Source organism: Mus caroli, unplaced genomic scaffold (genome assembly GCF_978045245.1).
Source record: "Mus caroli unplaced genomic scaffold, Mus_caroli_1 scaffold_18, whole genome shotgun sequence".
Taxonomy (NCBI): domain Eukaryota; kingdom Metazoa; phylum Chordata; class Mammalia; order Rodentia; family Muridae; genus Mus; species Mus caroli.
The window spans coordinates 75,101,687-75,129,173 of record NW_028227273.1 but is presented as its reverse complement, the minus strand read 5'-3'; the positions used below and the strand labels follow the sequence as shown (position 1 = coordinate 75,129,173).

Here is a 27,487-nt window from a genome sequence, read left to right as displayed (position 1 = left end):
CATACTTATAAAAACATGAACCAAGCATATATGTACAGGACACTATTTTTTCTGCATCAAGCACACATATGATCTAATAGGATGTTCTCTTGGATTTTTATCTTCAGACTCCTGCAAATTCCCGAATTTGTCTCCGCTTTTTACTATAATATCAGTACATGTTATTACAAAATCTCAGAAGAATTTCACCATGAAGGAGATGTTGTAATTGGAGCATTTTTCCCACTTCACACATTCTACTCTTTGAAGAAAATGTCACATTCAACTATTCCATATTACTACTTGGACAATGTCATACAGTAAGTTCAATTATTTATTTTTTGAGTTCAAAATTCTTATATCTTCAATGGTATAATCATTAAAATTTACTAATCATTTATATTGTATTTTGGCCAATTCACTCATAGAATTTCTAAAATCTTTTCATCAGTTTTATTTTCCTTTTAAATTATTATCCTCACTCAGAGGTAAAGTTAATCGAAACTTGAACTGAGTTCACTTTAGTTTCTTCTTTTATTGTTAACCATAATCTCTTATTTATTATTGTTTTTGGGCCAAAATGACTGAAGAGTTTTTATTGTTATGATTTCAAGGAAGAATGATTTATTCTAAGCCTGTCTGTCCTTCTTGTTCTTAGCATTTTCAATGTACTGATTGTACAAGTGGCATTAGATGATGTCACTAAATGCTCTAAGTTCTGTGTGAATGTTGTAAAACTTGAGTGAAGAGGTTATGTGTGTTACATGCAGCTGATTACAGTGTTAACAACATCACATTTAGAAATGGGGAATACTTCCATGCTACATACATATTTCATCTATCTCATGTTTTTTATGTGTTTGTTTGATAATTTAAATTTTAATCTCAGACAGTTTACCTGTGTTTACCTGTTTACTCCATTGGTTTGTAGCATTTACTCTTTTTATTTTTTTATTTATTTATTTTTGTTGTTGTTGTTTTTTTTTGACAGGGTTTCTCTATATAGCCCTGGCTGTCCTGGAACTCACTTTGTAGAAAAGGCTGGCCTCAAAATCAGAAATCAGCCTGCCTCTGCCTCCCGAGGGCTAGGATTAAAGGCCTGCACCACCATGCCTGGCTTTACTCTCATTTTTATATGTGTGTCTAACAAGGCTTTCTGACTATAACAGTTTCATTATGGTGCTATTTCTTACCTTTAGTTAAATAACCCAGGTTAATGGATAGTGTCAGACAGGTATTGCTGAGTTGGACAAAAATATTCTTGTATGTTTCTTAATAAAGTATATAAGATGTTTTTATCCAAGCCAGAATTCCTTTCCCAAGAATACATTCTTATGTATGTATGCAATAGGTAGTATGGCATGGAAATAGAACAATATTTCTTATCTATCTCTGTGAACACAAGAAGAAATATGTTAGAAATTGAGAAGCAGAAAATGACCAAAGGAAATACAGGAAAGATTTTAGAATCTCTAAAAGGGAATCTGTCAAAATAACAATTAAAAACATCAAGTGAAGAATAAGGTGATTTATGCTCTATGAGAGAGTACTCTGTGTTTGCTAAATCATTTGAGGTATTGAGCTATTAAATCAAGGAGAATGGAGGGAAAATGTTTAGATATAAATTGAAACTTAATCATTTCATTGTTGGACACACTAATTTTGAATATTTAAACATATCACATATGGGTATGTAAATTTTGTTATTTGTGTAAAATATTTAATGGTATTTCTAAATTTTTAGTGAATCATATGTTGACTCAAAAGAAATCATTATATGTTCTCATATGCTTAGTGATGGGGCAACTTTAATTTTTGGATAGGCCCTTTTCTATTTTGTTATGATTAATGCTCCTTATAAGTTCACTTTTCTGGTTCCCTTTACTCTCAGTATTTCAGGTACCAATGTATATGATTATGCGTTTCTCATACTTTGTGCAGTAGCTAGCATTTCACTGTACAGGCTGTACTATAGGATATGTGAACTACTAGTCTGGTTTTACTGTTCATAGTTTGATAAAATTGATGTATTGTAAGAATTCCACTCTAGGCAATATTGTTTTTAATAGATTTTATTATTTTGCTGGGGCTATGTACCATTGTGTGCAATTTTCATATTAAAAACAAGCCCATTTTCTAGAACATTTCTCATGTAGGTAATGTCATTCTGGATTATTTCTATCCTGTCTTCTCTCAAGTATATAAGCAATAAATATGGTCCCATTCCTAACTATAATGCTTTATACTTCATCTCACAATTTTTTTTAATTTCAGAAATGCAGTTTTCAGTATAAAATATTGACTGTTATTTAATGCAAACACAATTCCTTCATGGCCTTATTTTTATTTTAAGTAACTACAAAAGTTTTTTCTTGGGGCCTAAGCCGTTGTAACCAATTGCCTTCTTTTATCACATTCGTACTTGTCCTTGACAGTAATGTCTTATTTGTGAACTCTCTTTTTCTCTGTGTGTAGTCTTAGGAAAACATAAATTGCAGCGTTATAGTCAATCAAATTTAAAAATGCAAACAAAAGCAGCTCACAGCATATATTTCAGGCTTGCAGCATAAGTTTGTTTGGCAAGTTCTCACTGTGGTAAGGATTGATGGACCATTTTGTCAGCACTGTAAGGTTTATTTTACCATTCACCTTTTAGAAGTCGAATTTTGCATCCAGCTAAAACATTTGCATTCTATAACTAATAAGACAGATGTAGAGTGATTTTACATAAAATCTTTCTTGGGGAAAATTACAATCTTTCCTATGTAAGAATACTAATCATTGGGTAAACTATTTCACATCATTCATTAGTTACCTACACTTGTGTGTGTGTGTGCACTCAAAGGGATGCTTCTGTTTTTCTTTTGTGTGTGTGTGTGTATGTGTGTGTGTGTGTCTGTGTGAGGATACAGGTATGTTTGTGTGTTTGTTTGTGAGTTTTTGTGGTTGTACCTGTGAGTGGATGTTTGCATGTGTGTGTATGCATGACTAGCAACTTCAAGTCCTCCTGGGCAATTAATGGAAGAAGACTCCATGAAATTAAAATGATAAAGGAAGTGCATAAGAATTTACCTGGAGAGAATGAAAGGGGGAAATTATGCAATCATTTTATAATTTCAAGTATATAAATATTAAAAATAGTTTTCATTTTCAAACTATATTTATTATAAAGCATGTGCTTTATGAATTACGTATGAAAAAGGGAGTGCTCAAGTCTGTTTTACTGAAGTTGACTCTGATCACTGTTCTGTGACTGTAGATATTGAGTTAATCTGTTCAATTATTAGTGATTGTTATTTAATTCCCAGCATATACAGAATTCTCAAAAATTATATGTATCTTAGAATTTTTATATGTATTTATTTGAATATATAATGTTTATGCATGAGAAAATGTCATTGATATTATTTCTCAAATTAGAAATCCTAATTATCATTTTTTCCTCCAGATTATCTCATATACATTTTATCTGTATGCTTTACTTTAAAATTCATGTGTTAATTTTTATCATTTTAGTCTTTTATATAAAATAACTTTATTAATTATTCAAATAAAAATGAAGTTAATTTCAAAATACATGCATGCATTAACAAAATAGGGTTTTAGTTAATTTTATAGATATACTCAAGTAGGTAGTCTAAACAATTTTCCTATTCCCAGCATGACAGGTTTTTTATCTTGTTTTTCTGTTTCAGTACCTCTATTGCTTGCCATCAGATTGATATTATTATGACTACTTTTCTCTTTCTTTTTGTGTGTGTTTGTGTCTTTGTTCATGCGTTAATATGTGACCCTTTCATTTTCAAACAGATTGAGTCCATTTCTTGTGTTAGATTGTCAAGATTTGTATGTTTTTGAGCTGCCTAAGATTATTCTGGACATCAAAGTTGGTTTCTCTGGAAAAATGACACCATTAATTGCTGAGCAATTCCTGCTCCTCACCATAAAAATTATGTTTGTGTTTATTAACCTTTTTATTATAGTTGAACTCCTATTCAGTCCTTCTCTGAGAACTCTGCCAGTCTCCCATGTGTCACTAGTTAATTGCTTCTACATAGTAACCTGACTTCCTTTTACTCAGAGTACATTCAAAGAGATTGTAAAACAGTTAAGCAAAGGTCATAAAAGGGGAATTATGTTTTAGTATAGGTACTAAGACAGAAGACAAAATATTGACTGATTTTAACTATACAAAAATTTACTAATAACTTAGTTATGTTTTTTTTTTTAATTTTCAATAAACCTGTGTGTGTGTGACAGATGATTATACTGACAGAGAATTCTAATCAGATGGTATTGAGCATACTCTTAAGGAAAATGTTCATTTACTTTAGAACTAGCCAGTTGACTGACTTTTTCAGTTTGTACAAATGGTGAGTTCTTGGTTTCCAGGAAGGAAACTTTAGATTTGAATGTTTAGGCAAATAAATATTCCTATTGGATATGCATGTAAACATTCTCTGTTGTAAACTCCTATTTCAATTTATTATTTGATTTTATGTGAAAATTTATGATGTATGTTTTAACATGTGATCATGTACATTGAAAGATGTATAACTGCTGAGAACAAAGGGAAGAGTCAAAGGAACTGGGGAGAATTATTTATTTATTGATTGATTGATTGATTGATTGATTGATTGATTTTTGTTGTTGTTGTTGGTTTTGTTTTGTATTGTTTTGTTTTCTTTTTTTTTTTTTTTTGTTTTTGTTTTTGAAAGAAAACTTCTTAGACAAAGAAGAAAATGAGTTGTTTTTTTTTTTCACTTGCCCACTCAGGATCTGTATGCTCTTCCCTAATCTTTAGATAGATTAATCAGAAAAGCTTTAGAACTTAGAAATAAACTGTAAAATCACTTTTCAAAGTGTCCCATTTTCTTCCTGAGACATATAACTAGAATACTAAAATTTCAAGCTGTGCGGTTTCTGCTGAGATAGATCAAGGACTCTTTACTTAACCATTTGTATCCAGACTACAGATGCCATTCTCCTAAAACCTACAGCCTTTACCCTCAGAAAGAGCAAGAATATTTTTAGGACTTTTAAGAAGTTATCATCAGCATTTCAGCATAGTGTGAAAGCTGGAATGTCTGGAGACCCTCAGACTTAAAGTCACACTTGAGTCCTACCCTGTACCCTGTCTACACCTTCTCTAGGTCGTGGGGTCCCATAATCTAAATTGCCTCTTTGAAACAGGAATTTTGAAGAAGTTATGTCAACACAGATAAGACTCTCAGCTCAACCTTGCAAACCCCTTGATCATGGAGTGTGTGGTTATGGAGGGTGAGAAATAGGAGTTGATATTGTCTAATGCAATCACTAGAGACTGATTTTGGGTACCAGCATCACCTGCTCTATACCATGAATCATCAGAACTGAGTTGAAATTTCCTGCTGCCATCAGCAAAAGCCCATAGTAGGTGCCATCAGAACCTGTTTGTGTTAGTTGAGTACCATCAGTGCCTACAGTAGGGCATCAGCCATCACTCTATCCTTAATTGCCTGCTGTAACAAGGCAGTTCTCTTAGCAGTTCTATTGGGATTTGTCAGCAACATCCTTAGATCAGGAGCCATCAGATCTGGCTTGTGAGCATTTCATGTATCTATCAGGACAGAGCAAATTGATTCTACCAACAGAGAGTTCATTACAGATGTTATTAAGAATACTCTAAAAGAAAAAAAGTCATTAAGTTTAACGCCAGCCACTTGACTGACATTCTTCAGTTTGTAAAAATGGTCAGTCCTTTGTTTCAAGAAAGGAAACTTTAGATATGAATGCATGGGAGAAAACAGAGTTAGATATTAACAACTGGGTTACAGAAAATGGAGGACTAGTTGTGCCCCTCACAGCATTTGGTATTTGGACTGTGCTTAGAAAGGAATTGACAGATGACAAAAAGCCATATGTGCTCAGGTGTCATTACATTCACATACTTGTGAGGAGAATTGATTAATACTGTCTCCATCAGCATCTAAGAACAATGTTTATTCCTTAACATAAAAGTTTATGAAAAGTAGCTCAGGAGAGGCTAATAAAAATAAATAAATAAATAAAATCAACCTATGAAGGAGAAACTGAAAAAATGAAACAATCAAAATATAAAAAACATAACTGGCTTACACTGAAGCATTTAAATATAAATCATTCTTTAAGACTCCCTCAAAGATATAAAAAGCAACGAAAGAAGTCTACAGTATCTGTTGCTGGTGTACTCCAAACTCCACAACAGTGTAAAGTTGTTAAACTGTTTCCCAGAGTGTATGGACAATAAGAAAGAGAAGAAGGATCTCTTATGGAACCATTGACATTTTAACTGCTTATGACTCCTCATGATTAGTTTAAAATAGCCTAAGTAAAGAATATATATATATATATATATATATATATATATATATATATATATATATATAAAGTTGGCTGAAAAAGAGTTATCAAAAATGTCTGAAAAAAGAGGAAAATATATTAAAATATGAAATGTTTATGGGAATGGGGGGATATTTTGAAGAAAAAACTCAAAAAAAGTGACAAAGGAAGTTTAAGTAAAAAATGTAGCTGCAAATCCAGAAGCATGGAGATGCGTACCTAGTAGAAATACCATATTTTCAAAATGCTTGATAATATAATAAAGAAATCAAAAAAATATGTTGAGGACAACCCTTGTTCAACTGATAGAGGCTCTGAAACAAAATATATTGTTTTAAAAGATATGTCCTTTGAAAATGCTACACCCACTTGATAATCTCTGCTAAAGTCAATTTAAAAGTCAGAAATTTATTGAAAGCATTTTCTGAGATTTCTACTTCATATTTTCAAGTTATATTCATTACAAAACCTCAGGAGGCTAGAACACTATCCAAAATCTTATTAATCAACTACAGAATATTTAGTAAATCAGGTTTTGCACACAAATTTATTCAGGGAAAATGCTTGGACATAACAAGCATACAATGTCTCAGTAAGGAAGGAGGTCCCATAAATTTTAATGCTCCTGGTTCCACTGATCACAGAAATTCAACTGGATATCTACCTGGCATGAAAGATTACCAGTGATAGAAAGAGTGCCAAACTAGCTTTCATTAATATGTCACTGCCCTATTTGGTGCTACTGTTAATGGAAATTCCTATAATAATATAGGAATCTTATCAAGCCAGGGAAACTGTGAGGAACCTACCTCATGCCCCTTAAACAATATTGGAATTCTACAACCTCATGCAACCAATTCATGTGACGTTGGAGACCTATCTAACAGCTGCATCAAGCAAACATTGGCAGTACAAGACTTAACCTCCACAGAAATATTTATATTTTGACTCCTTCTCAAACAGGTTATCTCAATCATAAGAACTTAAAATGATTTTACTCACACAAGAAACCTTTACATAACCAATGGAGACTATGACAGTAGTTTTGGGCTTTTAAATACTAAGAACAAACCCCTTTTAAAAAGTGTCCAGTTTTTAATAGCTATGTTACCATTTTAGCCCAAACTTTCAGAATTACAAATCTTGCTTCAATTTAGAGATTGCCTTTTCTCTATTGGACATGTACAAGTTCCCACTATGTTTTCTGGTCAAAGGCATGGAGCTGAGGATCAATTTAATTCATTAACAAAATATTTTTGATGTTTTTAGGAAGGTAATTTAGAAAAATCTTACAACATAATGAAATCACCTCTGCACTCAGAAAGACTGTTCCTGACAAATTTTAATACAATTCTTAATCAAGATCACTGTGTACTCCCTTGGTATCTTTGAGGGTCAGCCATCCCAGAAAAAGATTTATCTGGAAAAAATCACATTGAAGAAACCTGACTCTGCTTTTAGAAATTATAAAATAGCAATACTTTTGTTCTGTTAGTAGAAATGTACCACAGAGATTCATGTATGTGAATGCCTGGTCCATACTAAGTGGCCTAAAAAGAGTAGCTGTGGTCTTTGTAGAGTTACTGTGTCCCTATAAATATTGTGATTTAGAACTCTAAGAAGTTCAGTTTTGTCTAGGGCCTTCACTTCTGCTGCTTGAGGATAAAAATGTATAACTCTCAGGTTCTTGTCAAAGACCATTTATCTCTGCACATTGCAATGCTTCCCACAAGGATTAAATGAACAAGATCTCTGAAAGTGTAAGTTGTCCTTCATAAGGCATTTTATGGTCACTGTGGGTCTTCACATCGACCAAACACAAAGACGACAAATGTTGATATTAGAAAAAGGGTTCTCATTTTGAAGGGCTATTTTTTTGTTGTTATGTGTTTCTTTTTTTGATTTTTGGTTAAATACTTATTCATTTGTTTACTTACTTTCTTATTCTTAAGGAATATTGACTTTGGGCCTTTTCCAATCTTGTCTACAGACAGAGTTGCTGGTTATAATAATTTAGAAAGTAGAAGAAAACCACAAGAATAGAAAATTGGTAAAGATTTAATTTTCCAAGGGAGCCAAGTTATTGCTCTTGCAAGGAACATAACTTAGCAGGTTCAGCCATGTGGTTCTGGCATTAAGAGTCAAGGATTGAAAAAAGGTATTCTGGCATCTTTCTCTGTGACTAAGGGCACTTGTTAAGGTCAGTATTATAACAGTGATGTATGTGTAAGGAGACATAGAGGATCCATTTTGTCAAACTCCAAAGGAGATGCCTTAATGTTGAAGATAACATAGCTGTGATATAACTGCCCACAGGCACTGATAACTTGGATTGGAAAAAGCCAAAGAGAAAGAAGTATTTTGAATTTAATAGAGATGAAAGGAATTGGACATGTAAAGATAAATTATAATCAAACATGGACTTGCTGTGTTTGGAGTTTGCTCAGCTTGTATTTGATCTTGCTTTGGTACATTATTTTCGGACTATGTTCTTTTTTCTCAAATTTCCATTATAAGTTGTTCCATTATAAGTTGGAAGTATGTGTTCTACATATTTATTTATATTTTTCATGGGATTATATTGCATTTTTACATAAATTTCAGATGAAACTTTGAACTTCCAAAAAACTTGAGGCCACTTTAGATTATAGGAAATTAAAGTGGACTTAATTAATTTTGCATTATTTTATGGCTATAACACTATCATGGTCAAGAAGTAGAATGTACTGGTTTGTAGAGGAATGGCTTCATAGACTATTCTGTTTAGATGTTTCACCATGCCTTGTGGCACTATTAGGATATGTTTCCTTAGAGTAGGCATGGACTTGTGAAAGAAAGTGTGTCAATTTGTTGGTGGAGTTATACTTCTAAGAAGAACAAGTCTAGTCAGAGTGCTCAAGTTTCTAGTTTTGGTGCCTGTGGATTAGGATGTAAAACTGTCAGATGAATTTTGAAGACCATTTATGCAGGAATAAAGCCATGGTTCCCACCATAACAATAATAGACTAAAACTATGAAATTGTAAGATATCTCCAATTAAATATTTTCCTTTATGAGAATAGCCATGTTCATTGTTTCTCCTCACAGCAATAAATCCCTAACTAACAATTCTCACTTAGTTAGGGTTTGGACTTCATGCTGACTTACATTTTCCTTACTACTGTTTTTATTCACTTGAACATTCACAGATCATTGCATGTTGTTATATTTAGGGTGAGATCCTTAATATAACTTCCCTCCTGTCTTGAGAATTCATTTTTTTCCATGAGGTTATTGTTAACCTCTGGTTCTTAGTTTCTTTCCACAGCTTTTGACCTAAATTTTTAGCACTGGAGGATCAGAAAAAAAATTATATAATGAAAACTTAATGATGTTTTTTCCTGTTATCCACTTTGACACATGTATTAAGTAATATTCTTCTGTAGGTGTGGACTTGGAGCCTGTCAGAGTAAAAGGTATTTTCATCAAAACATATAACTACACAGATAAATAGATGTTTCAGAGAGTAGCAAACACCAATTGTGATGAACTGAGTTCATACCTACCAAAAGAATATGAGTACATGCCTGTAATCCAGTGATAATAAAGAGGGTAGGGGAGTGAATCAAGAGAATCTCTACAGGTTTTCTATGAAGAGATCTAGACATATGTGTTAAGAAATTCAAGAAATCCAGCAGGCAAATATGCTAGAACAAGACTTTATTCCCAGTAGTCGAGAATAAGAGACTGGTGTGTATTTCTGAGTTCAAGATCAGTGTGATTTGCACAACAAATTACAGTCAAGGTATATACACTGTGTTATTGAATAAAAAAAGGAAGCAATTAAATATTAAATGAGTGAAATGCATAAGTGCATTGATACACACACACATTTCATATAGTATAAGTAAGGTGAATATGAATAAAACTGTGGTTTTATTAACTTGAATGTATTCTTTCTGAACTTCATACAATTGTACATTCTAAGAGACATGCATGCATGCAGTCACACATAAAAACATCATAACTAGAATGATAAAAATATAAAGGGAATTTACTGTACAATTTAATGTTATCTATTCACATATAGAAGCAGGCTTTTTTTTGTTTCTTTAAGACATTAGTAAATACATGCTGCAATACTAAAAAATTTATATCAGAGAAATAGTTTCCATGGTCAAATGCCATGAAGTGAACTTCAGAATGTTATTTAATTAAGATACTGTCTTTAAAAACTTGTTGGGTTGGTAATAAAATAGTGGGTTTTCCTATGTGAAGATCCCAGAGATTCACAGATCTACATTCCAGTAGATGTGATATTTTGGGCAAAATGATTCCTAATTCATAAACAAAATGTGTAAAGAATCAACCTATGAAATATATGCTTTAAGGATCAATAAATAATGAGTAGTAAAGTTAAAGGAGCCTGCTTAAACCTAACCTTTTTACATAATCCAGTTCATCTGTTCATGGTAAGGCAACTAAATTACATATTTTATAGATTCCAAACTAAAGTATATAATTTACTGTATTAAATATGTAGATGTGTATGATAAAGTTGATCATTATCTTAACATTTTTATGCCACTTAAACAGATATAACTTTAAGAACTACCAGTATATTCTTGCTCTGCAATTTGCCATTGAGGAGATCAATGGGAATCCCAATCTTTTACCCAACATATCTCTTGGATTCGATTTCTACAATGTCAGATTCACTGGAAAGTACATTCATATTAATACTTTTAATTGGCTCACAGCTCTTGGTGACGGAAATTATATACCTAATTATAATTGTAAAAAGAGAAATTTCACTGCTGCACTCACAGGAACATCATGGATAACATCTGCCCAAATTGGAACATTGCTTCAACTCTTTAAATTTCCACAGGTGAGAAAATTTGGATTTTGGGAACTGCGAGTCAGTTCTCTTTGTTCATGTTATTGATGTCTTTAAACTGAAAGAATGGTTGATCAATTATCTAAACCTCAAAGCAATACTCAGAACATGGAGTTCAATCCAGGTTTCTCTTGCTTTTAAGAGAATTATTTATGTAGTAAATGAAGTCAGGTAAGTCCCTGAAACTTAGAGGCCTAAAAAAATTTCTGTTAAATGTAGTATTTGTAATGTCCCTTTAAATTATTCTCCAGACTTCTATTCCTTCAGGAATAAAATTTATTTAGATGTTAATATTCTTTTTCTTCTTTCCAATTTGCTTCAGATTAGTTTTGGACCTTATGATCTTCTCCTGAGTGACCATGGTCAGTATCCTTATCTCTACCAGATGGCCCCCAAAGACACATCTCTTTCCCTTGCCATTGTTTCATTGATGGTTCATTTTAGGTGGTCATGGGTTGGTCTCATCCTTCCCGATGACCACAAAGGAAATAAAATTCTATCAGATTTTAGGGAGGAGATGGAGAGCAATGGCATCTGCCTAGCTTTTGTAAAAATGACCTCAGAAACATGGACTTCATATGTTGCCAAATTCTGGGAAAATATGGATGAGACTAATGTAACAATTATTTATGGTGAGATTGATTCGCTGGAAGGTATAATTAGGAATATTGAGCAAAGGTTATTGACATGGAATATCTGGATCATGAATATTGAACATCATGTTATTGACAGAGCAGATTATTTCATGTTAGACTCATTCCATGGGAGTCTCATTTTTAAGCACTCTTATAGAGAGAATTTTGAATTTACCAAATTTATTCAAACAGTTAATCCCAATAAATACCCAGAAGACATTTATCTTCCTAAGCTGTGGTATTTGTTCTTCAAGTGCTCATTTGCTGATACTAATTGTCATGTGTTGGAAAACTGTCAAACCAATGCTTCTTTGGATGTATTCCCTCGTCACATATTTGATGTGGCCATGAATGCAGAGAGCACAATTATTTACAATGGTGTGTATGCTGTGGCTTACAGCCTCCATGAGATGAGACTTCAGCAACTTCAAATGCAACCATATGAAAATCAAGATGGGATGGTGTTCTTTCCATGGCAGGTAATAACCTTTCTACTGTATTTTATTGTCAGCAGTCTGGCATAAGAGATTTGCAAGACCACAAACTTAGGCAATCTAAAATTCAGTTATCTTCTCCACAGTCAAGAACTGTTTGTGTTTCTAATCTTACATAGAAGTCAGGATAGTTTCAAATGTATGATGTTTTGAAATCATTGGCAAGGTACCAGGATCAAATATGCTTAGTGAAAGTCAAGTTCTATTCATCAATATCTAGCTTTTCAGCCTTCTTACAGTAGTAGAGGCAATTAATGTACTCATTGTTTTATATATTTGCTACAAAAGAAATTATAAGAGGGACACATATGTGAAACAATGATGGTTTGTTTATATAGAAATGATGCCTTTTAATTATTTCTTGACATCAGTATCTTCATTTTGGAAAATGTATCTCTGAACATATTGTAAATGCAAATGAGTATTGCTAGGTTTCAAAAAAGTTTATCTTTTCATAGGTCAGTTGTCATTGATTGCTTACTTGAACTTGGTTTTAAGTTTTCACTTGAAGACCAATAATAAAGCTATTCTGTACAGTCAGGTTTTCACTAAGTCATCATTAATGGAATCTTCATTAATGTTGATGTTCACGACAGAATTTAACCTTCATGAACAATGAAATATAAAATTATGTTTCTCTTTAAGCTTAACACTTTCCTGAAGGATATTGAGGTGAAAGACAAAAGGAGTTTAGATTGGAGACAGACAATAGATACAGAGTATGACATTCTTAACATTTGGAATTTGCCAAAGGGTCTTGGATTAAAAGTGAAAATAGGATCCTTTTCTGCAAATGCTCCCCAGGGTCAACAGTTGTCTTTATCTGAACAAATGATTCAATGGCCAGCAATATTTTCAGAGGTGGGTTATGTATTATCTAAATGCTTTGTGCTTATATTATTGAAACAATTATGTTCTCTGATATAATTATGATTGACTTAAGTTCCATTACACTTGGAGTATCAGTATAAAATATTTTAATGTAATTCTAGTATACTGTCTTTTAATTTTCCTTGATTAAGATCAAGGGAAGAATACAGTGTTCAATAAATCCCCCATTGCTCACTCATATGAGGATTATGTTTCCTCCATTTGTCAAAAATGACATAGGGGACAGGTGCTAAGAGAAATATCTTATCTCCAAATTACACATGTGTTAATGTACTAGAGGAAAATCTCTTTGGGGATTAATATCATAAACAATATTAGAATTATTTTTTATTATTCGTTCAAATACTGTGACCAAAATGACTTTTATAAGACAGACTATATTTTGTTTAATGGTTCTAGAAGAATCAGAGTCTGCAAAGGATAGAAGAATAACAACAAATGGTTATAATTGAGAAAGGCTTAGGAAATGGAGAGATAATGTTTTATCCCCAAGTACGAACTGTAAAAATATTCGTATCCTAGAATTAAGGAAACATTTCCATTTTTCTATTCCCAACTAGTGTCCTGATTTTATCACCAAGTCTCAATCCCCTAAATATTCTATAACTTTCCATATAATGTTACCAAATAGGAAATAAGCATTAAAATGATTTGCACTATATGGAATATTATTTTTTAAAGTATCATATAATATCTACATTAGCCATCCTTAATGGTCCTTCGATTCCAATATGTGCTATCTCATCGAAAGTATAATAATAATTTGAAAGACCTTACAGACCTATGTGAGAGTGCAGGGCATTATATTTGAATATGTATGGTTTACATAGGAAAAAGGATAAAAATGATATATCATCCTCTGAATGCAGGATTCAATGAATACTGCAGCTCTCTTCTATCTTCTCTGCAATTGTGACATTATTACAATAAGTAGTGACAATTAAATTTTTACTAGAATGTTTCATCTTAGCTAAATTTATCTATATATTTCTTCCTACAAATATATGTTTATTTGCTCCCATAATAATTTTAAATCCTCTCGAATTAACATTCATTATTCACAACAATGGTGGAAGCAGAGATGCTCAACACTGTTGTCAGAAAGTACAAAATTAGTAGTAGGCTAGATGGACCCCATGGATTCCAATATCACGTTCCTAGTCATTAATGTTTCACAAATATGTCCTTAATTCATTAAGATCCCAAATTTTGTAGCACTGTGATAGTTGTCAGACCAAAATTTAAACATTTTTATCTTCTCAAGGGCATTATCTTTAAAATTTTATGTTCCATTTTAAAATTTGTATTGGTTATTTTATATATTTACATTTCAAATGTTATCCCCCCTTTACAGTTTCTCATCTGTAAATCCCCTTTCACATCCCCCATCCCCCGATTCCATTAGGGTGTTCCTCCTACCCCCATACTCCTGCATCATCGCCCTAGTAATGTCATTCTGCTCTGAAGGCTGGGCATCAAGCCTTCAAAGGACCAAGGCACTCTACTCCCACTTTTGCCAGATATGGTCATAGTCTCTTAGTCTCTTACATATACTGCTGGAGCCATGAATTCCTATATGCATATTCTTTGGTTGGTGGATTAGTACCTGAGAGCTCTGGGGATTATTATTGCTATTGTTATTTTACCTATGGGGTTGCAAAACCTTTCAGATCTTCAGGCCTTAACTACCGCATTGGGGTCCCTATACTCAGTCAGATGGTTGACTGCAAACATCCTCATCTATATTGGTAACACACAGCCAGAGACTGTCAGGAGACAGCTACATCTGACTCTGTCTGCAAGCATTTCTTGGCATTAACAATAGAGTCTTCTTTGGTGATTGTATTTGGGATGTATCACGAGATGGGATAGTCTCTGTTTGACCTTTCTGTCAGTCTCCGCTCAACTCTTTGACCTTGTATTTTATTTAGATAAGAGCAAATTTTGGTTCATATTCTTTTAGATGGCTTGGTTCCCCCATCCTTCAAACAAGGGCCTTGACTAAACTATGGATATGGCCTCTAAAGTTTCTCTCTCTGCATAGTGTGGTATATCAACTTATGTCATCCCCAATGGATCCAGGGTGTCTCTTGCTTTCCAGGCATCTGGGAATTTCTGTTAGCTACACCAGCATCCCATCCCTTATTACTACAAATACTCTTTTAAATGAGTCTAATTATTAATAAAAATATTTGCTTTTCAATGTATGACCTTCAAAAATTATTTGTTCATTTTTATAAAACCCTAAGAATTAAATAACATTATCCATTCTTCTCAGATCCCTCAGTCAGTGTGCAGTGAGAGTTGTGGGCCTGGATTCAGGAAAGTAACCCTGGAAGGCAAGGCCATCTGCTGCTACAAGTGCACTCCTTGTGCAGACAATGAGATTTCTAATGAGACAGGTAAATGCAAATTTTATGGAAAATTTCCTATTTCTCCCTTGAGTTTTACAATGTGCTGGCAATTAAAAAAGATCTAAGATGAAATCATGTATGAGTTATATTTATTATATTTATAGGTATTTCCATGTCATATTCATCACCATCCCCTTGAAATAGGTCAAAACACCCATTTGATATTATTCTTGATTAATATCTTCAATCTAGTGTCAATACTGATATTGGATGATATAGTATATTCCTCTGTGCTTTTCAATGTTTTTCAATTTACTCTTTTATTTAACACATTTTAATTAAGTATCACAGATTTTTTGAAAATGTATTTCAATGATTTTTAAGAATCATATGACTCAGATCTGTTGCATTTTCATAGAAATAATTAACAGCTCATTTCTCATTTTTATTTGTTTGATAATTTCCTACAATATGTTTTCATCACATTCATTACTCACACTCTTCCCAGATTAATTCACCCCTTTTCTCATTCCTGGAATTTGTAATTAAAGTATCTAATACAGTTCATGATACTAATGTATACTTACATGTGTGCATGTCAATAAATGGTTTTTAACCAACCATATTCGCCACAGTGAAGTATACAGCTGATTATCTTCCAAGTAGCTATCAATTGTTAATACCTCATTTTCTGGAGATGGGGGATTCTTAATGACTACCTCCAATATCTATCCTGAAATTTGCCTGTGTGAAGGCAGTATACATCTGAAACATTTTCTTTTGTTTTGAGTTTATGGGAACAATTTCTCTGTGATCAAAAAACAGAATTATTTTTGTGTTATTCTGTACATTGAAGATTTTAGTAATTTTCTGGCTTCTCTTGGATAAAAATTATAGAGATTTTTTTTTTTTTTTTTTTTTTTTTTTTTTTTTTTACTGGACCGCTTAGAAAAGAGTTAGGATTGTGTTCTTTTAGGGGAAGGTGCACATCTAGGGACTGGCTTTAGGTTATAAAAGTCCATGTGACATCTGGACTCTATTATTTTACTTTATTTTTTATTTTTTTCCTGCATCTTCCTTCAAATCAAGATTTATCCCTGGATGCTTTTATGGTTACTTCTATTATGTAAATGAACAAATACTCTAAATCTATAATTACACACCACATTTAATGAATTCATTTATTTATTTACAATCAAATCATTGTTCCCACTCTGTGGCAACCCTCCGATAGTTCATTAACTTATTCCTTCACCTCTATCTTAGCCTTTCTGCTTCCTAAATTTCTGAAACTCTCTGAGATACATCCTAAGTGTTCTATGTGTCCTTTTTTTTTCCGGGGGGAGGGGTAATATCAACTTACTAGTGAGAACAGTGATGTATGTCCTTTTGGGTCTATGTTACTACACTCAGAATGATATTTTTAGCTTCATTCATTATCCTTCAAATTGCATTATGACATTAATTTTAATAACTGATTAATAATGCCACATATTCTGCATCCATTCTTCTGATATAGGACATGAGTTGTTTCCAGCTTTTAGGCTCTTACAAATAAGACCACTATAAACATTTATGAGCATGTGTTCCTTGATACATTGGGCCATTTGGGGGGTATATACCCAAAAGTGGTATAGCTGGGTATAGGTTCATTTCCAATTTTCTGTGGAACTGCCAGGCATATTTCAAGAGTGGTTGTACCAGTTTGAAACCCCAAAATTATGGGATGGATGCCCAGTTGGGGCAATCTAAGTGTGGTCATTCCTTCAGTTTCTGCTCTGAACTTTATTCCTTCCATGGATATTTTGTTCCCCCTTCTAAGAAGGATTGAAGTATCTACTCATTGGTCCTCCTTCTGTTTAAGTTCCATGTGTTTTACCAATTTTTTTCTTGGCTATTCTGAGTTTCTGGGCTAATATCCTCTTATCAATGAGTGAATATCATGTGTGTTTTATTGTGATTCAGTTACCTCACTTAGGATTATATCCTCCAGATCCAACCATTTTCTAAGAATTTTATAAATTCATTGTTTTTAATAACTACATAGTACTGCATTGTGTAAATATATCCATTCCTCTGTTGAGGGACATATCTATTTTTTCCAGCTTCTGGATACTATAAATAAGTTTACTATGAACATACTGGAACATGTATCCTTATTACAAGTTGCAGCATCTTGTACGTATATACCCATGCTTGATCTTCCTGAATTATTATGTCCATATTTCTGAGGAAGAGCGAAACTGATTTCTAGAGTGGCTATAGGAGCTTAGATTCCCACGATCAATGAAGATGTGTTCTTCTTTCTTCACATTCTTGCCACCCTCAGCTGTCACCTGAGTTTTTGATCTTAGCCATTCAGACTGGTGTGAGGTGGAATCTCAGGGTTGTTTTGATTTACATTTCCCTGATGATTAATGATGTTTAACATTTTTTAGGTGCTTCTCAGGCATTCAGTATTCAGTAGGGTTATTTGGCTTTCTGGAGTCTAATTTCTTGAGTTCTTTATATTTATTGGATTTTAGCCACCTATGGGATTTAGGATTTGTAAAGAGCTTTTCCCAATCTGTTGGTTGCCAATTTGTCTTATTGACAGTGTCTTTTGCCTTACAGAATCTTTGCAATTTTTTGAGTTTTCATTTGGAGATACTTGATCTTACAGTAAAATCCCGTGGTGTCCTCTTCAGGAATTTTCCCCTCTGCCCATATATTCAAAGCTCTTCCCCACCATCTCTCCTATATATTTCAGTATCAATGGTTTTCATTGGAGTACCTTGATCCACTTAGACTTGAGCTTTGTACAAGGAGATTGCAATGGATCAATTCTCCTTCTACATGCTAACCACCAGCTGAGCCAGTACCATATGTTGTAATATAGTCTTTTTTTACACTGGATGATTTTACCGCCTTTTTCAAAAATCAAGTGACCATATGGTGTGGACTCATTTCTGTGTGTTCAATTCTATTCCATTGATCTACCTGTCTGTCAATGTACCAATAAAATGCAGTTTGTATTTCAATTTTTCTGTAGTATAGCTTGAGGTCAGGGATGGTCATTATACCAGAGATTCTTATATTGTTGGGAATAGTTTTTGCTATCTTAGGATTTTTGTTATGACAGAAGTATTTGCAAGTTGCCCTTTTTAACCATGAAGAATTGAGTTGGAATTTTGGTGGGGATTGGATTGAATCTTTAGATTGCTTTTGGCAGGATAACCATTTTTACTATATTAATCCTGCCAAACCATGAACATAGGAGATCTTTCCATCTTCTGCAATCTCCTTTGATTTCTTTCTTCAGAAACTTGAAGTCCGTATCATACAAGCCTTTCACTTCCTTAGAGTCACACCAAGATATTTTATATTATTTGTGACTATTGTAAAGGGTCTTGTTTTTCCATTTTCTTTCTCATCCTGTTTATCCTTTGAGTAGAAAAAGGACACTGATTTTTTTTTTCAGTTAATTTTATATTAAGCTACATCACTGAAGTTGTTTATCAGTTTTAGGAGTTCTCTGGTGGAATTTTTGGTGTCTCTAATATGTATACTATCATATCATCTGCAAAGAGTGATATTTTGACTTCTTTCTTTCCAATTTATATCCCTTTGACATACTTTTATTGTCTAATTGTTCTGTCTAGGACTTCAAATGCTATATTGAATAGGTAGGGAGAGAGAGGGCAGCCTTGTCCAAATCCCTGATTTTAGTGGGATTGCTTCACATTTATCTCCATTTGGTTTGATGTTGGCTACTGGTTTGCTGTATATTGCTTTTATTATGTATAGGTATGGGCCTTGAATACCTTATCTTTCCAAGTACTTTATGATGAATGGGTGTTGGATATTGTCAAATGCTTTTGCGGCTTCTAATGAGATGATCAGATGGCTTTTGTGTTTGTGTTTGTTTGTATAGTTGATTACATTGAGGGATTTCCATATATTGAACCATTTGTACAATTCCAAAACTAATAGTGGAGAGATCCATTTTGTCCACATCCTTGCCAGCATGTGCTCTTTCCTTAGTTACTGATCTCAGCCATTCTCAAAATCTAAGTGTTGTTTAGATTTGCATTTAACTGATCACTAAGGACTTTGTTCTTAAGTGCCTTTTACCAATTGAGATTCCTCTCTTGTGAATTCTTTGGTTTTTTACTGGTTCCTTGATCCACTTGATATTGATTATTCTACAAGTGGATAATTACAGATCTTTTTTCATATTGCTAAATACATACTGTTAATTAGACCAGGATCATTCATGGTATATCCTTCCTTCCCTTCCTTCCTTCCTTCCTTCCTTCCTTCCTTCCTTCCTTCCTTCCTTCCTTCCTTCCTTCCTCTCTCTCTCTCTCTCTCTCTCTCTCTCTCTCTCTCTCTCTCTCTCTCTCTCTCTTTCTTTTCTTCTTTCTTTTTTATTGTGTGTTATTGGCTTCGTCGAAAATATAAAGTGTACTGCCGGGTGTGTTTGTGCACGTCTTTAATCCCAACACTTGGGAGGCAGATGTAGGTGGATTTTTTAGTTCAAGACCAGCCTGGTCTACAAAGTGAATTCCAGGACATTCAGGGCTATACAGAGGAACCCTGTCTAACCATATATATAAAATCCATATGTACATGGACTTATTTCTGTGTCTTCACTTCTGTTCCATTGAATGGCCTATCTATATATGTACCAATACAATGTGTTTTGTATTTGTTTGTTTGTTTGGTTGGTTGGTTGCTTGGTTGGTTTTTGTTTTGTTTTGTTTTGATTTGTTTTAACATTAGCTCTGTAGTACAGCTTGAGTTTAGGGGTTATAATTAATCGAGTAGTTCTTTTCGTATTAATAATGGATTTTTCAGCCATGTGTGGTGGTGCATGCCTTTAATCCCAGCACTTGTGAGGCAGAGGCAGGAGGATTTCGGGGTTCAAGTCCAGCATGGTCTAGAAAGACAGTTCCAGGACAGCCAAGGCTATACAGAGGAACCCTGTCTCAAAAAAAAAAAAAAAAAAAGAATTGATTTTTCTATGCTGGGTTTTTGTTTTTCTATATGAAGTTGAGAATTGCTCTTTCAATGTTTGTGAAGAACTTTGTTGGAATCTTGATGGTGATTGCATTGAATTTATTGATTGCTTTAGGTAGGATGGCCATATTTACTCTGTTAATCCTACCAATCTATGAGTATTGGAGTTCTCTCCATTTTCTAAGATCTTCTTCAAAGTCTCTCTTAAAGAACTTGAAGTTATTGTCATATAGATCTTTCATTTACTTGTTAAGTGTTAATCAAGATACTTTATAGGACTTCTGCATATTGTGAAGGGTGTGGTTTTTCTTCTCAGTTTTGTTATATCTTGGGCAGATGAATTCTACTTATTTTTTTGAGTGAAATTAATATTCAGCTACTTTGCTTAAGTTGTGTATTAGCTGTAGAAGAACTCTGGTAGATATATTGAGGTTGCTAATGTAAACTAACATATCATGCACAAATAGTGATACCTTGACTCTTTCTTTTCAAATGTGTGTCCTTCTGATCTGCTATTGTTGTGTCATGGGTCTCTCTAGAACTTCAAGTACTATATTGAATAGATAATGAGAGAGTAGGCATCCTTGTCTTTTTCCTGTAATTTAGTAGGATTGTTTCAAGTATCTCTCCATTTAATTTGAGGTTGGATGATTGTTTGCTGTATATTGTTTTTATAATATTTATATAAGTGCCTTGATGTTCTTATCTTCCCAATACTTTTAATATGATGGGGTGTTGTATATTGTCAAATGCTTTTTCTACTTCTAATAAGATGTTTTACATTGAGTTTGTTTATATAGTGGATTACATTAATGGGTATTTATAAATTATACTATCTCTGCATTCCTGAAATTCTACATGAGATTTCCTACAGCTGATATAACCACTCAAGAATGTGTCCAGATACAAAATTAACTCAAAGAAATCAGAACCTTCCTGTATGTAAGCAATAACATATCTGTGAAGGATGTTAATGAAACAATACTGTTCACAATAAACAAAATAATACCTATTTCATGTACCTCTAACCAAATAAGCAAAAAATCCATATGACACAAAGCTTGAGTCTCTGAAGAGAGAAATTGAGGATGATATCAAAAGATGAAACAGCTCCTGTACTTGTAGTTCAATATCATTAACATAGTGCAAATGGCCTTCTAACCAAAAGAAATGCCCAATTAAAATGCAAACAACACCAAAATTCCAACAAAATTCTTCAAAAATTTTGAAACAACAATTATCAATTTCATATGGAGAGTTCTGAATCTTATGAAGTGTCCATACTGTCTTCTATCAATAATAATACATTTTACTTTGTATAAAATTTCACACAAGTGAAATCCTTACATACAACCCCACACACACAGACACACACATGAATAAATAAATTAATTTCAATGTATCCTCTGTACACATAAAAAGAGCCATTCAGAACCGGGCATGGTGGCACATGCACTTGGGAGGCAGAGGCATGCAGATTTCTGAGTTGGAGGCCAGCCTGGTCTACAAAGTGAGTTCCAGGACAGCCAGGGCTATACAGAGAAACCTTGTTTCAAAAAACTATAATATATATATATAATAAAAAATAATAATAATAAATAAAGCCATTCAGACACTAAGAACAAATATGGCTATTGTATGTTAGTTAATTATATTGCTCAAAAATATGCAGCTCAAAGAAATGCTAAACACTGTAAGTTTGAAAATATTGTTGATAAAAACTTGAAAAATAAGATAATACTATATTTTATTTTTTGAAATACACAATTCAATGTTATTAATGAAATTAAATAGATACTTTGATTATCAATTACATTTTTAGAAATATTGAAATATTGTGTAATACACTGTCATAGGTTTTTAATACTGTGAACAAACACCATTAAAAAGTCAACACATAAAAGCACATTTAATTTGTGCTGGCTTAGAAATTCAAAAGTTCAGTCAATTATTATCAAGGTAGGAGCATGGCTTCATCCAATCAGGCATGATGCAGAGGGGCTGAGAATTCCATATCTTCTTCTGAAGGTTACTAGTAAAAGACTGGTTTCTTGGCACATAAGATAAGAGTTTTAAAGCCCCTGCCAACAATGACACACTTCCTTCAAAAAGACACACCTACAAAGAGTGCCAGTCTCCAAGCCAAACATATTCAACTGGGACATTACATTCCCAAGGTGCCATAGGTATGTTTATATCTATAAAGGCAATAGCTAGGCATATTGTTAAAAAAGTGCGTATGTATTTTCCAACTTATAACATCCACATATTTTATAAGTTTCAACAATGTTAAAAATCCAAGTACAAACCTCTTCGGACATTAATTTAAACTCTTCAGTGTAAGCCTCAAAGAAAGTCACGGACCAGTTGGGCAAACTCTGAACTCTGGATTTCCATGTTTGATGTCAAGGAGGTCTTCAGGGGTCCACTATTTTTGATCTTAGTTGACTGCAACACATTTCATTCACCTGGGCTGATTCAAATCCCTGCTATCAGCTTTCCTCAGCATATATCCCATAATTCTAGAATCTTGAACACTTTGGTATTTTCAAAGGCTATTTCACCATTATTCCTTCTTCTTCCTCCACAGTCTGGGGTCTACACATGATTTTCTAGGCTCTTCAAAAAGACTTGCACTATTTCTCCAGCACTGTGCTCTAGCAGTTTAGATTCTGGTTGACAACACTCTACTTTTGCTGATGGTTTTTTATGATCAAACCATTCTATTGGCAGCTGCAGTACACTGTGTTCTTGCTCTGCAGCTAGGCTTCATTAGCAGCCTCTCATAGGCTCTATTAATAGTGCTAAGTCTCACTTTTTTTTCTTTTTTTTTTTTTTTTTTTTCATGATCTCTCTATTCCTATGCCATCAACTTCAAATGAGGCTTTACCTTTACCAATGCCATTTCCTGGCTTCTCGCAATATCAAGCACCAGTTACTCTCCAGGACCCCTTCATACTTTCAGATCTAGTAAAACCTGGATATCTCTAACACCAAGTTAAGGAGCAAATTGTGGTACAACTTTGGGTATCTGTGGAACACAGCATTTTTACTCTCAGAAAACACTTCCCACATAATTTTTCCTCAGTGATGCTGATCTTTTCTTAATTATTGCTGATTTATAGCTCCATCTATCCAGAATAAATTGTTCTGGTAGTCTCCTTCTCTTTTTGACTCATAAGACAGAGCCACTTGGCCAATGCTCACAAGTTCAGCTTCTTAACGGGCCTAGAATATCTTTCCCCCTTAATCTATTTCCAGCTTTTGTTTTACAACTATATAACTTCATGAGCTTGGCTCTCATTGGACTTTTTCTGTAAATTAACCCTGAATTCAAGATCTGTATGGTTCTGACTCCAGAATGCTGAGATGTAATGCATACATACTAACACCCCTTGTTTTAAGGTTATCTCTACTTTGAATTTCTCCTGTTACAGGCTGGCTTCAAACTCAGATATCAACTTGACTCTGTCTACTGGAAGGAAAGAGTGTACCGTCATGCCTAGGTCTAAATTTCTCATGGCCACTGTTGTCCATGATCTGGGTCAAAAGCTTGTGTCTTCCAGTCTCAAGGTCTCTTTTACATGTTTGCCCCCTATTTCTGAATTGTAGTTCACTCCATATTAAAATTCAAATGTATTCCCTTCTCAAGTGCAAAAACAAACAATAGTGTTTGGTTTGGGGAGATCTTGCTCAGAAATCACTACTCTATTTACTCCTTTTCTCCTTGAAACAAGCATTCAGCTTAATTTCATTTCCTGGTGACCCTTTATTTTACTTAAAACATGTTTTCTATTTTGCCTTTCTATGATTGCTGTACTTGTATAAAAATGCTCTTCATATGTCTTAACCAGAGTTCAAAGTCTCTGTTCAGTTATTTGGGATTTCCTTTGCTAATTCTGTTAATATAAACTTCTTTATCTTAGCCTCAGGTAAACTCCTTAGACAATGGCAAAGGGCATCCACACACTTCACCAAAATATTACCAGAGTAGCTCCATATAAAAACGCTTTTACTCTGAAACCTCTAGACCCAGGCTTCTATAGTTAAAATCATCCTCAGCAACAAAGTTTTCCATATTCCTACAAGGACGGCACATTAAGCCTAACTTAAACATTCTACTGTTTCCATCCAAAATCTCAAAATCCAATTTCTTTCAATGAAAATCATGGACAGATCGATCAAAGGAATAACACTCTAGGTACTAACTTATGTCTTAGTTAGGGTTTTACTGCTGTAAACAATCACTTTGACACCGTCAACTTTTATAAGGACATTTCATTAGGACTGAATTACAGATTGAGAGGTTTAGTAAAACATACTCAAGTTCAGAGAGTGACAGTATCCAGGCAGGCATGGCACAGGAAGAGCTAAGAGTTCAAAATATTCAGGTAAAACATTCTAGGAAAAGCCTGATTTCCAGGTATCTAGGATGAGGGTCTTAAAACCCATTTCCACACTGACAAAATTCTTTCAACAAGGCCACACTTTAAAATAGTGCAACTATTTGGGCTTAGCATATTCAATCTACCATATCAACATAATATATTTTATAAATTTTGCTGCATCTATTTTATGTTCATCATAGTATTTATGAAAATATTCAAAAGTTCCATAGCAGAGAATTTTTCCAAAATCTCTCACATTTTCTAAGAATAGTCTATGAAAATATATGCTTGCTTTAAATGTTATGAAAACATATTATTTGTAATTTTGAGTACTATCAAATGTAATAGTATCAATTTCATAAACTCCAACAGAGAATGGATAGAATTTAAAAATCCAAGGAATTTTATGGAGAAAAGTAAATTTAGAATTCACATAAAAGAAAGCATTAATTGGAAAAATTAGGAAAAATATTTCCTCTAATCTACATACCCCATAATGAAATTAAAGCAAATCTGTGAAATATAAGTACTATCAAGGTCACAGAAGATGTTTACAAGGTAATTTAGTATTGTAGTAAATTTCAAAAGAGTTACAGCATTGTCAGTAAAGGCATAGAAATATCATATATACAGAAAACAAATGCATTTAGGTAATAAAATTTAAAGGACAACCATGAAATTTTAAGGAATTTATTGGAAGATGAAGGGTACCTAAATAGATATAATAGTGTTCTTTACAAGGGTAGGGCTTGAAAGTATAAATACTTTCCCACTGAAGCTATCACCCAGTTGTGCAGACACTGGCTCATCTGTATGGACTCAGTGATTATTAAAATGATATTAATAAGTAGATGTAGGGAGCTCAAGGAATTGTGAGATAAATCTGATGGTAGAGAAGGGAAGGTGTGTGATGGTAGTAAATAAATAAAGCTTGCATCAAATCCTATGGTATGTGAACATAAATATGGAAAGAAATATTTAATGATCATGGAGCAGTTTCTAAATCTAGTCTTACTCGTACCAGTGTACTATTACTTTGTCCATGAAAAAGCAAAATACAGCTACTTCTGTGACAGTTCCTGTATTTAGAGATGTCTAAATATATAAGAAACCTTCAGAGACTGGACTTCTGATCTCAAGATAACCTATATTTCTGACCAGATGTAGAGAAGTGTGTCAAGTGTCCAGAGAGACATTATGCAAATAGAGAGAAGAGCAACTGCTTCCAAAAATCTGTGAGTTTTCTGGCCTATGAAGATCCCTTGGGGATGGCATTAGCAAGCATAGCTTTGTGCTTATCTGCACTCACTGCCTTTGTTATTGGCATCTTTGTGAAGCACAGAGACACTCCTATTGTCAAGGCAAATAATCGAGCTCTGAGTTACATTTTGCTCATAACACTCACCTTCTGTTTCTTATGTTCTTTGAACTTCATTGGTAAGCCAACCAAAGCTTCTTGCATCCTCCAGCAGACCACATTTGCAGTTGCTTTCACTATGGCTCTTGCTACTGTGTTGGCCAAAGCTATCACTGTGGTCCTTGCCTTTAAGGTCAGTTTTCCAGGGAGAATGGTAAGGTGGCTAATGATATCAAGGGGTCCAAACTACATCATTCCTATCTGCACCGTGATCCAGCTTCTTATTTGTGGAATATGGATGGCAACATCCCCACCATTCATTGACCAAGATGCTCATACTGAATATGGACACATCATCATTTTGTGCAACAAGGGCTCAGCTGTTGCCTTCCATTCGGTCCTGGGATACCTCTGTTTCATGGCCCTTGGGAGTTATGCTATGGCCTTCTTGTCTAGAAATTTGCCAGATACATTCAATGAATCCAAATTTCTGTCATTCAGTATGCTGGTGTTCTTCTGTGTCTGGGTCACCTTTCTTCCTGTCTACCACAGCGCTAGAGGGAAAGTCATGGTAGCCATGGAAGTATTCTCTATCTTGGCTTCCAGCACAGCACTCCTTGCCTTCATATTTGGTCCCAAGTGTTACATTATCTTATTGAGACCAGAGAAGAATTCATTTAATCATATCAGGAAGAAAACACCCTCTAGAAAGAAGAATTTTCCTAAACTATAGTTGAAAAAAATTTAGCTTTTATTTTAACATTCTCATGAATGGCAACATTCATATATTGTTCTCAGATATGTTAAACAGCTTCTCTGAATCTAAGACCTGATGGCTCCATTCCTACATCATGTCAAATATTTGTGTCCTTTCTCAGTGGAAACTGTTCTTTTTATTTATTGTTTTAATTTTATTAAACTTCATGAGAATTTTTTCTCCTTCCTGAAATGACAAAACATTTAATTTACAAAATCCATTGGAATGTAATTTCTTAATGTCTATTATTTAATAATACTAACAATTCAATTGTCATATAATTTGTTTTTAAATTTATTACATATTTACTTTTCAATATACCATATTTAGAAATGAACAACATAATATTCGTAAGTCTCTCATTGAATTCATATATATATATATACATACAT

At 33.6% G+C, this 27,487-nt stretch overlaps 1 protein-coding gene across 2 annotated transcripts; it reads left to right on the top strand.

Annotated features, from left to right (window-relative positions):
* Nucleotides 1-27,487, top strand: LOC110288145 (vomeronasal type-2 receptor 116-like). 2 transcript variants are annotated; one of them, XM_021154581.2, is made up of 6 exons: nucleotides 1-299; nucleotides 10,915-11,209; nucleotides 11,541-12,332; nucleotides 12,993-13,208; nucleotides 15,517-15,640; nucleotides 26,143-27,487. In XM_021154581.2, the coding sequence occupies exons 1-6, from the start codon at nucleotides 82-84 to the stop codon at nucleotides 27,069-27,071; spliced, it is 2,574 nt and encodes an 857-aa protein (XP_021010240.1). In that variant the 5' UTR covers nucleotides 1-81; the 3' UTR covers nucleotides 27,072-27,487. The 2 variants fall into 2 exon arrangements, with proteins under 2 accessions (XP_021010240.1, XP_085688881.1); XM_085832755.1 differs by having other exon boundaries at nucleotides 58-299; nucleotides 11,079-11,209.